We start from the raw sequence: 18,370 nt of genomic DNA on the forward strand, positions 1-18,370 counted from the left end.
GCTTTTGAATGCAGGAGGTGGTGAGATTTGATGACTGTACTCTGTGACAAAATAGGAGCCTTTCTAATATTAAGTACCTAAGAAACTACTGGTTATTATTTGTAACTCATTATTCTAATATTAACAAGTAGCTAGCAAAATATTTTCTTCCTGTCCTGCTTATGTATTGGTAAAGCAGAGACTACATTTATGAGCTCCATATTCAGCTGCTATCCAGCTGAGCTAGTTATCCAGATAGGCTTATTTGGCTAACTTAGACGGGATATTCAGTGGTAGGGCTGCACAACTGAATATAAACAGTATTTAAGAGTTAGCCAGATACATTTATCCAGTTAAGTTTAGGATAGGTCTGCGTCATGACCAGATTTAGCTGGATAAGTTATCCATCTCACTTGGAATATGGGAGCTAGCCAGATAATGTATCCAACTAATTCAACTCCTCTCAGTTACTTCCATGCCCCACCTTCCACTTAGCTGGCTAAATATTTACCTGGATAAGTAGTTATTCGGCTAAGTGTCAGCTGCTGATTCCTGTCAGATATTAAGCTTTTGCCACTTAGCTGGATAATTACTTAACCAGCTAAGTGGTGTTTATTGACCTCTTTGTTATTAACCTATTCACTGTACCTAAGATTACTTTTTGGAATTCAATGAGAAATCTATTAGATTGCACATTACTGTTCATTGATGGATTGTATCATAATTTCTAGGGAAAAGTAAATATGCTTTAACAGACATAAATATATACTATTTAAGACAAGATATCAAAGCATTTGGTCTGCAATGTATTAAAATATTTTTCTCTGAAATTTGTAGGGTTATGTGTCTTATGCCATTAAGATACAAGGGAAAGCATATATTGTGCACCTAACGCAAAATAGGTAAGTGAAGTGTCTCAACGTTAGCTCATTTCAAATGACAGTGGTGTGACAGAGTGTACCGACAATGCCCTCATTCTACCTTAAGGAGCCCGGTTCAGGCTTTTAACCCTGGTCTGCTTAAGGCAGAAGGCCGTAAGAGATTCTGGGTGAAGGAGGTTCCTTTCACCCTGCCATAAGAGCCCAGGCCTATAGAGCTTGAGGAGGCCCCAGGGAGCTGGTAGGACCTCAGGATACATTCAGACAGTGGATGTTTACAAGCTACTATTTTGATTCTTGTATCTTTGAAGCATTGTAAATAAATACCTGCACCATAACTAAGTTAGTCCAGTCTTAATATATTCCTGAACTATGCCTGTGGCCGTAGCAGGCCCTAATATACTACAAGTGGAAAGAAAAATTCTATTTGGTTGAAAAGGAAAACTGATCTGTGAATTTAAGGATATGATAGAGTAATTTTGAATGAAGAACACAACTGCTATTCAAAAATATTCTTCATAAGCAAGATGATGGCTTGAGGAGAAACACTGGCTATTGAGCTCAATGTTTTTGACTGCAATAGTATTTCAGATATTTTTACAAGTTTTCATGGGAAAGCAGAATAGTATCATAGGGAGGCCCCCCCCCCCAATTCTTATTGCAATCTTTTTCAGCCAAATGAGAGTCAGAATGCTCAGGATGGGGCAAACCTTAGGAGTTATCAATGTGCCTTGTTTTGGAAAAATGTTAAATGTTTCAGCATATAGTAATGATAGTTTCTTAGCATACAGAGAGGTGAATCCAAAACCAATGGGTTATGCACTTTTACCAGTAGATGGAGACGAAGCAAAACGGACATCACAGTATACCCCTGCAGTGAAATCAGCCTGCCAGTATTCTCCATTTCTCCTAGGACAAGCAGGATGGTAGTACTCACAGATGGGTGACATCATCAGATGGAGCCCTGTCACGGAACACTTTTGCCAAAGTTTCTAGAACTTTGACTGGCACACTGAGCATGCCCAGCATGCCACCAACCCCATGGCCACACGGGGTCCCCCTTCAGTCTCTTTTTTGCTGTGGAGCTGTTGCCTCATGGTTAAAGGAGCTCTGTGACAAATTTTTCCTCAATTTTCTCACAGAGCAATTCGAAGTTTTTCTTCAGATTTTTCCTCACTCCGGAGTCCCCCATCGTGAACCAATTCCTCTGGTGCTCGGCAAGTGTTTTCGCATATTTTGTGGTCGGTTCCCGAGTGTCTACCTCCCGGTGGTCGATGGCCACTGACCGCACACCACCCTTTTTTGTCCTGGTGACCGGTTTTCAGAAGTACCCTGAGTGTCCGCGGACTATGTCCATAACGGACACACACAACGTTTGTATTCTGTGTCTCGGGCCTTCCCTCGACGTCCGTCGGTGTCCCAGCTGTGCTCATATGACCCCCAAAGGCCAGCGTACCTGCTTGGACAAGATGGAGCACTTGTTTGGTTCCAGGCAATCTGCTCCATTGATTCTGGTACCAGGTACATCGAGTCATGGGGATCAATCTGACTGGGGACCCTCGCCTTCAATGCCCTGCCGAGAGGATCAGGGAGCGGGAGATCGCCCCTCACCAGCACTGGGACACTCAAAGACTTCTGTTTCATCTTCCTCAGCGCCAGAGAAGGACCGGGCTGAGCACTGTGGGAAGCATCGACACCGGCACCGACAGTCGTCACCGTCCGGTGCCGGCACCAACACCGGAGTGGCATCAGCCTGGGCCGAACCCCCTCCGAAGAGGCCCCAGGGAGAGGAGGCTCCATTCTCCTCTGGACCTGGGAGCCCAGGGTGTTCCCCACTAATGTTGGTGCTGGGCACTGAGGCTCTGCGGATCCCCATGGATGCTCTGATGAAGCCCAGCCTGTCTCCTACTCCAGGGTCGGGTCTTGTCTGCACCTTCGTTCAGAGAGGAGTTGGACTGCATGGTTCAACAGGCAGTGCTAAATGCCCTTCAGGGTCTCCAGCCACCACCGAGACCCCCATACCGTTATCGGAACCGGCGCCCTCCATTTTGGCGCCTCTGCTGGAAAGACTGGACATGCTGCTCAGTGCCTTATCAACGCAGCCCATGTTGGTGGGCTCCTCGGTGCCTTGTACACCACAGGTGCTTCCCACCGTCTCAATCCCGATTCCAGGCTCCTCGGAGGAGGAAGATGCAGCTTCTCGCACATCTCCACAGACAGTACAACTGATACCAGATCCCGTCCCATCGGGCCTCCCGGTGCCTCGACATCCATTGCAGGTCCTGGTGCCCTCAATGCCAGCGCCACCGATTCCACTTCACCCACCATCGGTGCCTGCACCCCATACTCTGGGTTTTAGCCTCCCTCCTAGACCCAGGCAGTTTGTTGGTGAGGAGGAAGCCTCTTATGACCCATGGGAAGACGCCTCCTCTGATAATTCCTCGGAGGCCTTTGAGGACCTGTCGGAGCCTTCCCCGCCAGAAGAGAGACTGCGCTCACCTCCGGTGGATCTCTTCCTTGCATGTTTTGTCCGAGCGTTGGCAGAGACAATTCCCTTCCATCTTTTAACCAAAGAGGATTCCCACCACAAGATGTTTGGAGGTCCTCCAATTTGTGGACACTCCTAAAGAGGTGATGGCAGTCCCGGTGCATGAGGTTCTTCTGGAACTCCTTCACTGACTCCGGGAATACCCAAGTTCTGTGGCTTCGATCAATAGGAAGACGGATACCACCTAGGCTTTCAGAAGAGCCAGTTGCCACACCAGTTGGTGGTAGTTGAATCAGCACAGTTAAAGGCCAGAAGGACCTCACTCTTCTGCCCCTCCAGGAAAGGACCATAGAGCCTTAGAAGCCCTGAATCGAAGGGTTTTCCAGGGATATATTCTTATTGCTCGCATAGCAGCATACCAGTTGTACATGAACCAGTACAACAGGAACCTCTGGAAACAGGTCCAGGAGTTCACTGAGACCCTTCCACAACATTTTCAGGAGGGCCTAGAATCCATTCTCCAGAAAAGCCTGGAAGCTTAGAAACATGAGGTGAGAGCAGCCTATGACGTTTTTGAGACAGTGTCAAGAGTCTCAGCGGTAGGCATTAGTGCCAGATGCTGGGCCTGGATAAAATCCTCTGACCTTCGCCTGGAGTTTCAAGAAAAACTAGCCAACTTCCCCTGTATAGGAGACAACCTGTTTTGGGACAAAATCCTGGACGCAGTGGCCCAACTCAAGGAACACCATGAGACAGTACGTCAGTTATCAATTACCACCTCTGATCCCTCTTCGGCGACCTGTAGAGGGCCACGTATGAATACTAGGGGCGGTTTTACAGGCAACGGAGATACTACCCTCCATCCTCCCGTGCTTGTACAGCTCGGTCCTCCCAAAGAGGCCATCCTCGCCAATAGAGAGCACCTAGGGCTCAGTCAGCCCCCTAGCCTAGCTCTATGGCTGGCTTTTGACTGGCATACAGAGAGCAGAAGCCTATCCCCTTTGCCCACATCGTCCGACCCACCTGTGGGGGGTCGTCTCTGCCAGTTCGTCAGCAACTGGTTCCCAATTACCACCGACCGTTGGGTATTATCCATCGTAGCACAAGGTTACCGCCTGAATCTCCTCACTGTTCCTCCAGACTCTCCACCCTCCTTGGTGTGGAGTCTAGTAGAACACGCATCAAACCTCGAGTTGTAACTCTTGCTGCTGCTATGGTCCAGAGCCGTGGAATCGGTTCCCTGGGCTCAGCAGGGATGAGGGTTCTACTCCTGGTATTTTCTCATTCCAAAGAGAAAAGGCAGCCTCCGTCCCATCCTCGATCTCTGAACCTTAAACAGGTTCTTCTGCAGAAAATGTTTCAGAATGGTATCCTTGGGTAACCTAGTTCTGCTACTGCATCAAGGGGACTGGCTCTGCTCTCTGGATCTACAGGACGCCTATGTGCACATTTTTCCACCTCATCGCAAATATCTGCGCTTCGTAATAGGCCACTGGCATTTCCAATACAGAGTTCTCCCCTTCGGACTAGCTTCCGCACATCGGGTCTTCACAAAGTGCCTGGCATTGGTGGGAGCACATTTGCGCCGGGATGGGGTACATGTGTTTCCCCATGTATTCTGATCCAAGTTTTATGCCCTGTTCTATGTAATTTGCATTCTCACATGCCTGTTTTTCAGTTACAATGTAAACTGAGATGATATGTAAAATTTTACATGAATCCCGGTATAAAAAAATGTTAAATAAATAAATAAATGTGTTCCCATATCTGGACGATTGGCTCATCAAGAATTATATCGCAATGATAGGGAGGATCAACTTGGTGGGGGTGTGGCACTTTATGTCCGGGAGGGTATAGAGTCCAACAGGATAAAGATCATACAAGAGACTAAATGCTCAGTAGAATCTATATGGGTAGAAATCCCATGTCTGAAGGGTAAGAGTATAGTGATAGGAGTATACTGCTGTCCATCTGGACCAAATGCTCAGACAGATGATGAAATGCTAAGAGAAATCAGGGAAGCTAACCAATTTGGCAGTGCAATAATAATGGGAGATTTCAATTACCCCAAAAATCGTGACTGGGTAAATGTAACATCAGGACTTGCTAGAGACATAAACTTCCTGGATATAATAAATGACTGCTTCATGGAGCAATTGGTTTAGGAACCAACAAGAGAGGGAGCTATTTTAGATTTAATTCTTAGTGGAATGCAGGATTTGGTGAGAGAGGTAACAGTGGTGGAGCCACTTGGCAATAGTGATCATTACATGATCAAATTTAAACTAATAAATGGAAGGGGGGCAATAAGTAAATGTACAGCTCTAACACTAAACTTTCAAAAGGGAAACTTTGATAAAATGAGGAAAATAGAAAAAAGCTGAAAGGTGCAGCTGCAAAGGTTAAAAGTGTTCAACAGGCATGCATATTGTTTAAAAATACAATCCTAGAGGTGCAGTCCAGATGTATTCCACGCATTAAGAAAGGTGGAAGGAAGGCAAAATGATTACCCTCATGGATAAAAGGTGACGGAAGAAGGATCCATCTGAAGAAAATAGGATAAAACATAAGCATTGTCAAGTTAAGTGTAAAATATTGATAAGACAGGCAAAGACAGAATTTGAAATGAAGTTGGCCATAGAGGCAGAAACTCATAATAAAAACTTTTAAAAATATATCCAAAGCAATAAACCTGTGAGGGAGTCGGTTGGACCATTATATGACCGAGGGGTTAAAGGGACTCTTAGGGAAGATAAGGCCATTGCAGAAAGACTACATGAATTCTTTGCTTCCATGTTTACTAATGAGGATGTTGGGGAGTTACCAGTTCCAGAGATGGTTTTCAGGGGTGATGAGTCAGACAAATTGAACCAAATCACTGTGAACCTGGAAGATGTAGTAGGCCAGATTGACAAACTAAAGAGTAGCAAACTACCTGGACCAGATGGTATGCATCTTAGGGTATTGAAGGAACTAAAAAATGAAATTTCTGATCTATTAGTTAAAATTTGTAACCTATCATTAAAATCATCCATTGTACCTGAAGACTGGAGGGTGGCCAATGTAACCCCAATATTTAAAAAGGGCTCCGGGGCGATCCGGATAACTATAGAACAGTGAGCCTGGCTTCAGTGCCGGGAAAAATAGTGGAAATTATTCTAAAGAACAAAATCGTAGAGCATATAGAAAGACATGGTTTAATGGAACACAGTCAACATGGATTTATCCAAGGGAAATCTTGCCTAACAAATCTGCTTCATTTTTTTGAAGGGGTTAATAAACATGTGGATAAAGGTGAACCGGTAGATGTGTAGTGTATTTGGATTTTCAGAAGGCGTTTGACAAAGTCCCCCATAAGAGACTTCTAAGAAAACTAAAAAATCATGGGACAGGAGGCAATGTCCTTTCGTGGATTACAAACTGGTTAAAAGACAGGAAACAGAGAGTAGGATTAAATGGTCAATTTTCTCAGTGGAAAAGGGTAAACAGTGGAGTGCCTCAGGGATCTGTACTTGGACTGGTGCTTTTCAATATATATATATATATATATATATATATGAGTCAGACTCATATATATGAGTCATATATATGAGTCATATATATGAGTCATATATATGAGTCATATATATGAGTCATATATATGAGTCATATATCATATACCAGACTCATATATATGAGTCTGGTAGTGCGTTCCAACTCTTTGGAACGCACTACCAGACTCATTAAGATCCATATCAAACTCAAAACAATTTAAAAAATCTTTAAAAACACATTTCTTTCAAATTGCATTCAAAATTACACCCACTAAATAATCAATCAGTTACTCTTCATACATTAATCATATAGCACCCGATTAGTAGTATTATTATTCATTTTTCAATAATTATGGTTTTGTTTTAAGTTTATTTATATTGTATTTTTTGTAATTTTTAATTGTGTTACTTTATATTTTGAGTTTTGTTTTGACTGATATATTGTACACCGTTTTGACTAAACTTTGTTTGTAAAAGCGGTATATAAACATTTTTAAATAAAATATATAAATAAGGAAAAAGATCTAGGCATCATAGTGGATAATACTTTAAAATCGACGGCTCAGTGTGCTGCAAGCAGTCAAAAAAGCAGACAGAATGTTAGGAATTATTAGGAAGGGAATGGCTAATAAAACGGAAAATGTCATAATGCCTCTGTACCGCTCCATGGTGAGACTGCACCTTGAATACTGTGTTCAATTCTGGTCTCCGCATCTCAAAAAAGATATTAGTTGTGATGGAGAAGGTACAGCGAAGGGCAACCAAAATGATAAAGGAGATGGAATAGCTCCCCAATGAGGAAAGGCTGAAGAGGTTAGGGCTGTTCAGCTTGGAGAAGAGATGGCTGAGGGGGATATGATAGAGGTCTTTAAGATCATGAGAGGTCTTGAACGAGTAGATGTGAATCAGTTATTTACACTTTCGGATCATAGAAGGACTAGGGGGCATTCCATGAAGTTAGCAAGTAGCACATTTAAGACTAATCGAAGAAAATTATTTTTTACTCAACACACAATTAAGCTTTGGAATTTGTTGCCAGAGGATGTGGTTAGTGCAGTTAGTGTAGCTGGGTTCAAAAAAGGTTTGGATAAGTTCTTGGAGGAGAAGTCCATTAACGGCTATTAATCAAGTTTACTTAGGGAAAAGCCACTGCTATTAATTGCATCAGTAGCATGGGATCTTCTTAGTGTTTGGGTAATTGCCAGGTTCTTGTGGCCTGGTTTGGCCTCTGTTGGAAACAGGATGCTGGGCTTGATGGACCCTTGGTCTGACCCAGCATGGCAAATTCTTATGTTCTTAAGAGTTCTTCGAAAGAGGGAGCTCTTCAGTCCCTGAATGTGAAGTTGAGCCTCCTCCAGTCACTGGGTTTCCTCGTGAACTACCCGAAATCCCAGCTGACTCTGGTCTCAATGACCGAACTTCAATCGGGGCAGACCTGCGAACGCATAGCCACCCTGGTTGGGCTGGCCAGATCCATCCGTTGCTGGCAGAGGACCTTAGCCTACCTGCTCTTGAAGTTGCTGGGTCACATGGCATCATAGGCGCACATCACCCCAATGGCCCGCCTAACCATGAGGCTCACACAATGGACCCTGCAGTCTCAGTGGCTCCAAGCCACTCAGAAACTCTCAGCACTGGTCCAGATAACCAAACCACTCCAGGTCTCCCTTGCCTGGTGGGTGCAGGAATCCAACTTGAGCAAGGGGCTTCTCTTTCAGTTCCCAGCTGCTCAGGTGACCTTGACCACGGATGCCTCCAACCTAGGCTGGGGGGCCCATGTCAACTGCCACCAATGCAAGGGCTGTGGTCGAAAGCAGAGGCGAGATGCCAGATAAACTTCCTGGAACTCCGGACGATGTGGTATGCACTCTACACATTCCAGGACTGCCTGTCCAACAAGATCATCTTCATCCAGATGGACAGCCAAATGGCCATGTGGTACATGAATAAACAAGGGGGCACAGGCTCTTATCTCCTCTGCCAAGAGGTGGTGCAGATTTGGACCTGGGCCCTATCATGTTCCATGCTCCTGTGGGCCATCTACCTGGCAGGGACCAAGAATGTGTTAGCGGACCGCCTCAGCCGGACATTCCAGCCCCATGAGGGGTCCCTGAACCTCTCATGGGGATGGAACCTCAAAACATGGCTCTTCAAGCAAGCCTTCACCTGAACTGTCCTGCTTACCTCCTTCCCCCCAGATTTCTATGCACCCCCTCCTCCCTCCTCTACTTAGCTACCCCACCCCCCCCCCCCCCCCCCACCAATTACCTTTCTCCCCTTCTCAGTTTTGGTATGTATGTATTATTTATCTCATTTTATAATGTCATGCTAATCTAAACGAAATTCCATCAAACATTTACTTTCCTTGAAAACTATTAATTATCTTGATTGCCAAATCATATGTCTGTGCATGTACTTATCTTCTTATATAACAATCAATTAATTTAAACTAAAGTTAACTGTGTAATTTTTCCTCTCATAGCCTTTATTTACATTGACGACCAAGTTATATATATTTTGTTCCTGCCTTTCTGCTCACCAATTTATGTGTAAAGCCTGTTGCTGAATTGCTGTTCGCTGTAAAACGATTAGATGTTCCTAACGATAATCGGTATAGAAAATCTCTAAATAAATAAATAAATGTAGTGGACAGGATCTTCCACCAGTGGGGTCAGCCGGATGTGGATCTCTTTGCATCCTCGCAGAACCACAAGGTGGACGGATTCTGTTCCCTGCACAAGGAAGGAAAGGGACTAGCAATAGATGCCTTTGCCCACTCCTGGAGTGCAGGTCTCCTGTATGCGTACTCTTCAATTCTGCTAATTTGCAAGGCTCTCGTGAAGCTCAGCAGAACCGAGGCTCCATGATCCTCTTAGCCCCACATTGGCTGCGTCAGGTCTGGTTCCCCATTCTACACGCCCTTTCTAACCAGGAAACCATTCATCCGGGCACATCGCCCGATCTCATCACACAGGATCTGGGCAGTCTACATCAACCAAACCTCCGGTCAGTATCCCTAATGGCCTGGATGTTGAAAGGCTAATACTACGATTCCTCGACCTTTCTGATAATGTCTCGCAAGTCTTGGTAGCTTCGCGGAAGTCATACCAAGCAAAGTGGAGGAGGTTCTCATCCTGGTGCACGCAGGAGGGTCTTGAACCTTTCTCTTTCCCCACTCCTAGGCTTTTGTACTACCTTGGTGCCTCTCGGTGTCTGGTCTTCAGACTACCTCAATCCGGGTCCTTCTGAGTGCCATCAGCACCTACCACAGAGGAGTGGGCAACACCCTAGTCTCGGTGCAGCCCTTACTTGGGCATTTCATGAGAGGCTTACTTCAACTGAAGCCTCCACGATGGTCTCCTGTTGTGGACTGGGACCTCAGCATAGTGTTGACGTGGCTCATGAGACCTCCATTTGAGTCCCTGCACTCCTGCAAGTTCAAACACCTCACCTGGAAGGTAATTTTCCTTGTAGCGGTTTCTTCTGCTCGCAGAATCAGTGAACTGCAGGCCCTAGTGACCTGTCCACCTTACACGAGGTTCTTCCATGACAGGGTGGTGCTGCGCATTCACCCGAAGTTCCTGCCTAAGGTAGTGACTGACTTTCACTTGAATCAGTCCATTGTGTTGCCCACCTTTTTCCCATGACCAGACTCTCATGCAGGTGGGCAGGCTCTGCATACCTTGGACTGCAAGCATGCTCTTGCTTTTTATTTAGAGTGCACCTCAGCCCACAGGCAGTCCACCCAACTCTTTGTCTCCTTTGACAAAAATAGACTTGGAGTTGCAATGGGCAAGCAGACCCTGTCTAATTGGTTGGCAGACTGTATTGCTTTCTGCTACCAGCAAGCAGGCCTTCCGCTCGAGGGCTGAGTGAATGTGCACTCAGTGAGGGCCATGGCAGCATCAGAAGCACACTTCCAGGCAGTCCCCATTTCCTAAATCTGCAGGGTCGTGATGTGGAATTCCCTCCATACCTTCGCAGCCCATTATTGTCTGGACAAGGATGGTCGACAGGACAGCATCTTTGGCCAGTCTGTGCTCTGTAATCTGTTTCCAGTGTAAGAACCCAACTCTTTACCTAGGGCCCAGTATGAAGTTTAGGCTGCCCTCGTTGTTGCCAACTGCACCCCTGTTGTTGTACTTGTTGCACGTTATTGGGTGTCTGATGGCCCAGGGTGTTCCAGGAGCAGCCTGCAGCTTGCTATTCACCCATCTGTGAGGACTACCATCCTGCTTGTCCTGGGAGAAAGCAGAGTTACTTACCTGTAACAGGTGTTCTCCCAGGACAGTAGGATGTTAGTCCTCATGAAACCCACCCACCACCCCGCAGAGTTGAGTTCACCTACATTTTGTTTTATTTTTCACTCGTATTTTTCTGCTATGAAACGAGACTGAAGGGGACCCCGTGTGGCCACGGGATTGGTGGCATGCTGGGCATGCTCAGTGTTCTAGAAACTTTGACAAAAGTGTTCCATGACAGGGCTCCATCTGATGATGTCACCCATCTGTGAGGACTAACATCCCGCTGTCCTGGGAGAACACACATCCACCATCTGCTTTCCAGCAGATGGTGGATGTGTATCTCCCTACTGGGATTGCTTTAAATTTTAGAAGGAGAAAAGAAGGAAACTTATTTTGCCCCGTTCTCCTGGGTGATACCATATGGTTCCTCCCTCAGTCGAGAATTCCTGAGGTTATATCCTTGGATCTCTCCCTCAAATGAGTGCTTTGGTCCGGTAGCTGGTTTTCAGCTGGCGTGAACTTAGCTGTTTAACAAAACAGCTGAAAGGCAGTGTTTGCAGGAAGCCAAGTGCAGCGGTGAAGGTTTATGCCCTCTCCCCTTGCAGCTGGAGACCGATTCTATTCTCAGCTGGGACAAGTTGTGCTCAGGTAAAGAATAAAAAAATAATAATCAGTGAAGGTGTTTTTGTAGGGGTTCCTCTCTCCTTCGGTCTCTTTGCTCGGTGCGCCGATCCGATATTCATTCCTGCCTCCGTGGGATTTTCGGGACGTGGGCAGCCTGGCGTGTTGAGTGACCTTTTGGCTAGGCCCTGCTCTCAGGCTTTTTCTTTGTTTGCCGCATAATAGGCTGTGGTGGAATTTTTGCATGCTTTTCCTGCCCATTTAGGCTGCCCTCTTCAGTTCCATCAGATTGTGCAATTGCGCCTAGCTGTGTGTCCAGGTGTGCCTCCAATTGTGCACCTGTTTGGACGCCTAGTCGGATGCTTGATTGGGAACCTGGTTGGACATCCAGTTGATTAGGGGCCTCCATCTGTGCGCCCAAGCACACATGCTTATCTGTGTGTGCAAATGGTGTGGCCCAGCACAATTTAAAACAAAACTTAAGACTTGGTTATTTCAGCAAGCCTTTGGCACAGAAAAGGATGAGAAATAATAGCAATAATTAATTGGAGCAAGGACTAGCAATCAGGAGTTATTAAACAATGAATCAAATGACTAATGAATGCATGCATGTTTTATTCCTTTTTTGTAATTTTTTATTTTAAAATTTTTTAAGAGAGTAAGAGTGTGGAGATATTATCATTGGAGACATTGTTTGTTTTTTATTTTGATATTTGTAAAACTGTAAACCGGTATGATGGTTATATCCAAATAGCGGTATATATATGGTTTTAAATAAATAAAATTATTGAGCCCTATATTTTGGATGCCTAAATTTTGGACGCCTAGTTTTTTGCCGTGTGGTAACAGCTGAATGCACACTTCTCAGATGCTTATTTCAGCGTACTGATAGGTTTCTTAGCTATAGGCACCATCAGTCTAAATGCCTCATATTCGGGCATCTCAGCCTGGTGTTCCTTCTTTTTTGAAATTTAAGTTTTTTATTAGAGACAACAACAGTAATGTACAACAGCCATGAATACATAGATTTAAAGATACAACAAACAATAAACTGAAAACAGTCTCTGTGTTATTTTATCCCCTTCCCAGCAAATCCATCTCTCACAAGCATCATGCATACACTAGTGAGAAACCCTTAATATCCAATAAGCCCTAAGGGGCATTCAACACATAGCACGTAAGTTCCTCCAAACCTGATACTTCTGCCATATATTCAGAAAGGATCCTATCTTTCCCTGTTTATGAGCAGTTATTTTACAAAGGGAATAAACCTTATCCACTCTTGCTTGAATTTTGTCCAAATTGGGGCCTGTAGAGGCCTTCCAGTGGAGTGCAATTTCACATCTGGTCGCCGTTGCCACAAACTTTGTGAACTGGGAGATATATTTGTCGCCCGAAAGAGACCCCCCATTTAACAAAGCAATCTGAGGAGTAAACACTATAGGAAGGTGAAGGATATCTGCTGCCCAGGCGGCAACAGATTTCCATAACTATGATACTACCTTATAGTCCCACCAAAGATGAAAAAAGGTCCCTTCACCCCCACAGCCTTTCCAACATCTATCTGAGATATGTGGGTAAATGCGATGTAAGCGCAATTTACCCAATTCAAAAACAAAACCTGTCTGGAACATAATCCCAACTCCTGTGTAGCGTGCTGTCCTTGTGCAAGCAGACCAGAATTGGTGAGGGTATTGAGGTGATCGCATTAAATGTTCAAATCTCCGCTTCAGATGAGTCTCCTGTAATAGAGCTATCGCAATATTATCCTTCTGAAGATCATTGAACAGTAATTTACGCTTGCGTGGAGTATTTAATCCTTTAACGTTTAAGGATAACAATCTAAAGGTCGTCATTTATCCACAAAAGGTACACAGTTCCCAAACATCATATCTAGATGCAAACGCAGATCCTTAAGGGTATGCCCCTGGCTTAAAACAGAATGCTTGCATAAACATAAACAAACCATTTGGGAAGACAAAAAAAACCCCCACCCCGCATCATGAGACCATTCAAACCTCTGGTCTCGTAACCCATTTCAGGGGGTATGGCACAGCAGAGCTCCCGCTGCCCATCCCGGAAAGGAATCTTGAGAAAAAAAAAATCAGCATACAGTTACGTAGCCATCCAGGGACTCTCAATGTCTATGATATATAGTATTATCCGGATCTGGTGTGCAGCGCAGTCTCTTTCCCCCTTTGCCCATTCTCTGCCAGCGGGGTTCATCCTTCTGTGCTGTATTAGGTGAGACAGGGGCTTGATATTCTGGTAAACTAAAGCCTGCTTCCTGTAGACATTTTGCTGCCTCCTTCAAGGATTGGGCCTTGTATGTCCTGCTTTGAATAGTGAATCCAATCCCAAAGGGGAATAGCCACCGATAGCAGATATTTTCTTTATTCAAGAGCGTGGTAGCAGGTCTCAAATCCAAATGTTTCTTGAGAATGAGGGGGGAAATATCCACAAATACCTGAATCTCATGGCCATCCAAGTGCAATTTCCCCTGCTTGCGCACCAGCATATTCATGAAAACAGGCAATGACATCCTTAGCCTTATTAGCCAATTTAGGCCCTAAGGCCCTATGCGCTCTTTCAATTTTCACTGTAGTTGAAGGAGGAACATCCCCAGAAGTGTTATCTTCTTGCGCCTGTAGAAATCCTGTGCAGAGTTTGGAGATGACTTGCATACAGTCTGAATATTCCTGGGTTTCCGGAATGCCTCTAAACCGGAGGTTTACTCTACGGCTTTGATTCTCTAAGTCCTCAAGCTTCAAAGAGAGTTGCTGTATTTCGTGAGACATGGCTGTATTCTCTTTTTTAATTATGCTGAGAGATTCCGTCTGCACCTCTGTTAGTGTCTCATATTCAAATATGCGACGCCCCATATCGCTTACTTCATCTCTCAGGTCTCCCACCACCTCCCTGATCTCTGCTTTAAAGTTTTGAAGATCATGCCTCAACTCACTAAACCAAGTTTTGAACTCACCCCTGGTAGGGATTTCAGAGTCTGAGGCCGTCGCCAACTCCTCAGCCTCTTCTTCATGCTCTGTTTCAGTCGCGACCGCCATTTTGAATTTTTTGGAGCGGGCCTCTCGATCCGTTTTTTGGTAAGAGTATTTTTGAAAATTGGGTCCTTTCTTCCGAGTCAACATGGGGTGAGTTTCAGCGAGGGAATGAGATCTCTATCGCCCAAAATGAGTCCTGGATGGCCACAAACAGATGAGATTCCAATTGGATCGGTCTGGAGCTAAGGGCTAAGCTGCCACTCGCTCCGCTGATGTCATCAGCCCCCCTGGTGTTCCTTCTAACTTGTGTCAGCGTTGCTTGGAGGCTCAAGGGGAATTGCCTTCATCTGATTTTACTAAGCCCGGTTCTTCCTAGCCTGATATGACACTGGGAAAATTGCTGCCAGAAGGGTCCCCTAACTTTGGAGCTCACCTAATTGATTCGTCAGCGGGGGATGGTAGCTCAGTGGGCTTAGGACAAGTGACCCATGGTTTTGGCATGGATCCCTCTCTGCCTTTTCTTGAGTAGAATTTTTTAAGGACTATAGTCTTTTCTTCAGGCACAGTTCTCTGCCCCAACCGCTGGTACCAGTTCTGGGTTACAGGTGGTGAGACCTTGCACCCCTGGTGCAGCAGGTAAGTGCTGGGGCATGCCTAGATCAGCTGCCAGTCTTCCCGATGGTGATCTAGATGGCACGGATGATGAAACCAATCCTTATTCCCTGGAGGATGGGGAAATTCCTTCAGGATTGGAGTTGTATAGAACTATGTTGCAGTTCTTTCACAAAGATGTTACCAGCTTTGATTTCCCAGACCTTGAAGTTGCTGGGACTGCCTGTGGCTGCATTCATGTCTGAGCTAAAGAAAGATCCCATTTTGATTTCTTTGCATGAAGCCTCATGTTTCTTTCCTGTTTTGGAGACTATTCCAGAAGAAATTGATCTTGAGTAGTGCACCCCAGAAGCTAATTTCAAAGAGTGAGCTTGGAAGGACTTTACCCCCTGGATCCAGCCTCACGAGAGCAATTATGTTTTCTTAAGGTGGATGCTCTTGTGTGTGCCATCACCAAGCAGACAACTATTCCCGTAGAAGGGGGAGTGGCCTTAAAGGATGCTGAGGATGGGAGAATTGAGGCTATCTTTAAGTAGGCCTTTGAAGTAATGGCAATGAATTTTCAGATAGCATCCTATTGTTCCCTGGTTGCTTGCTCTTGTTTACTGTTCTCTCAGGAGAACAATGAATCTGGTGTAATTTCCAGGGCAGTGATGGAACTAGCAGCTGCCTTTTTGGCCGATGTCAGCTGCGATTTGATCTGTACTTTGGCCAGAGAGGTGGCTTCGGTAATAGCAGCTAGACTTCAGCTATGGATGAGAAATTGGTCAGCCGATACAACCTCGAAGTCTAACCTTACGAAGTTGCCTTTTAAAGGCTTGCTCTTATTTGGGAGTGAGCTGAAGAAGATGGCCAAAAAGTGGAGTGAGTCCCCAGTTCCTAGATTTCCAGAGGATAAGAAACAGGCAATGCGATCTTTCAGCACGAGAGGTAGTACTAGGGAGGGAGTTCAGACATTTTCAACCCTACAGAGGAGCAGCTTTTCAGAGGACTCGACCTCTGGGTAGATCTCAGTCCTTTCATCCCAGGCAGCCCAGATGGGGTGCAGGCTCAGGTAATGGAATCCGCAGTCTCAGGACTACATGGTAAGAGCATAAGGACATAATACTTGTCATACTGGGTCAGGCCAAGGGACCATCAAGCCCAGTATCCTGTTTCCATCAGTGGCCAAGCCAGGTCACAAGTACCTGGCAGGAACCCAAGGGGTAGATTGGTTCCAAGCTGCTTATCCCAAGAATAGTGGATTTCTGCATTCTACTGTAATGGTTAATGGACTTTTCTTCCAGAAACTTGTCCAAACCTTTTTAAATACAGCTACACTAATTGCTTTCATCTCATCCTCTGGCAATGAATTCCAGAGCTTAATTATGCGTTGAGTAAAAAATATTTTTTCTTATTAGTTTTAAATGTATTACCTAGTAACTTCACTGTGAGTCTCCTGATCTTTCTTCTTTTCGAAAGAGTAAATAATCGATTAACCTTTACTCGTTCCATTCCACTCATTTTATAGACCTCTATCAAAACTCCCCTCAGCTGTCTCTTCTCCAAGCTGAAGAGTCCTAACCTCTTTAACCTTTCTTCATAAGGGATTGTTCCAACCCCTTTATCTTAGTCGCTCTTCTTTGACCTTTTTCTAATTCTGCTATATCTTTCTTGAGATATGGTGACCAGAACTGCACATAATACTCGATATGAGGTTGCCCCATGGAGCAAAAGAGGCATTATAATATTTTCTGTTTTATTCTTCATTCCTTTCCTAATAATCCCTAGCATTCTATTTGCTTTCTTGTCTGTTGCTGCACATTGAGCAGACAATTTCAATGCATTTTCAACAATGACACCTAGATCTTTTTCCTGAGTGGTGACTCCTAATGTGGAACCTTGCATTATATAGGTTTAATTTGGGTTACTCTTTCCTAAGTGCATCACTTTGTTCATCTATTTTTTTCTTTATGATAATTTCTACCATTTTGCTTGGCATAAATGTCAGACTCACTGGTCTGTAATTTCCTGGATCACCCCTTGATCCCTTTTTAAAAATTGGCATTACACTGGCATCCCTCCAGTTATCAGATACCATAGATGATATTGATAGTTTAGAAATTTCCAGTAGCAGGTCCACAATTTCATTTCTCAGATCTTTCTGAAATCTGGGATAATTACCATCTGGTCCAGGTGATTTGCTGCTGTTTAGTTTGTCAGTTTGTCAGTTTAGTTTGTCAGTTTGTCAGGTATCTTCCTCAATGAATACTGAAGCAAAGAAATAATTAAGTCTCTCTGCTATGGCTTTTTGTCATCTTTAAGTGTTCTTTTTACCCCTTGATCATCTAATGGTCCAACTGACTCCCTTACAGGCTCCCTTCCTTAGATGATCCGCTTGCAGCTTTTAAACTGGATGATGGGAGAAAATATAAAATCACTCAGAAGTGCATGGTTCGGATAGAATGCCCTATTTTTCCTGTTTTCTTAGTATCCTTCAAAGTTATAGGAAGGGAGTTTCCTCAGAGATGCTGCAATGGTTAGTACTAATGATAGATGCGAGCTTTCAGGGTTGGGGGGGGGGGGGGGATTTGCTGTCTGGAAATTGATCACGTCAGATCGTTGGGTTTTAACTATATTTCAGGAGGGATATCATCTCAACTTCAAGAGTATCCCGCCTCTACCACACAGCCCCCTCCTTTGGCCAGCGAGCTCCCAGGAACCACTTCTCCAAAACGAGCTGTCCAACCTCCTGCACCAGTGAGCCATACAATGAGTGCCAGGACACAAATGGAATGAGGGGTTCTACTTCCAATATTTCCTCATCCCGAAGAAATCAGGGGGACTCCACCCAATCCTGGATTTGAGAGCTCTCAACAAATTCCTTGCAAGAGAAAAGTTCAAGATGACCTCTCTGAAATTCATCCCCTTCTGCAACCCAAAGACTGGATGTGCTCAATTTGACCTAAAAGATGCACCGTTCTTCTTGGTGTTACTTGTGTTTCCAGACCAATGTGCAGCACTCAGTACAATA

The 18,370-nt window shown here is 44.8% G+C and overlaps 1 protein-coding gene across 2 annotated transcripts in view; it reads left to right on the top strand.

Annotated features, from left to right (window-relative positions):
- LOC115092774 (disintegrin and metalloproteinase domain-containing protein 20-like) overlaps positions 1-18,370 on the top strand; it is a 180,446-nt gene that overhangs the window by 8,528 nt on the left and 153,548 nt on the right. For both annotated transcript variants that reach the window (XM_029604078.1, XM_029604076.1), the window contains exon 3: positions 817-881. In XM_029604078.1, the coding sequence (XP_029459938.1) occupies positions 817-881 (65 nt within the window). The remainder of the gene's footprint in view (positions 1-816; positions 882-18,370) is intronic.

This window comes from Rhinatrema bivittatum, chromosome 5, assembly GCF_901001135.1.
Source record: "Rhinatrema bivittatum chromosome 5, aRhiBiv1.1, whole genome shotgun sequence".
Lineage (NCBI taxonomy): Eukaryota > Metazoa > Chordata > Amphibia > Gymnophiona > Rhinatrematidae > Rhinatrema > Rhinatrema bivittatum.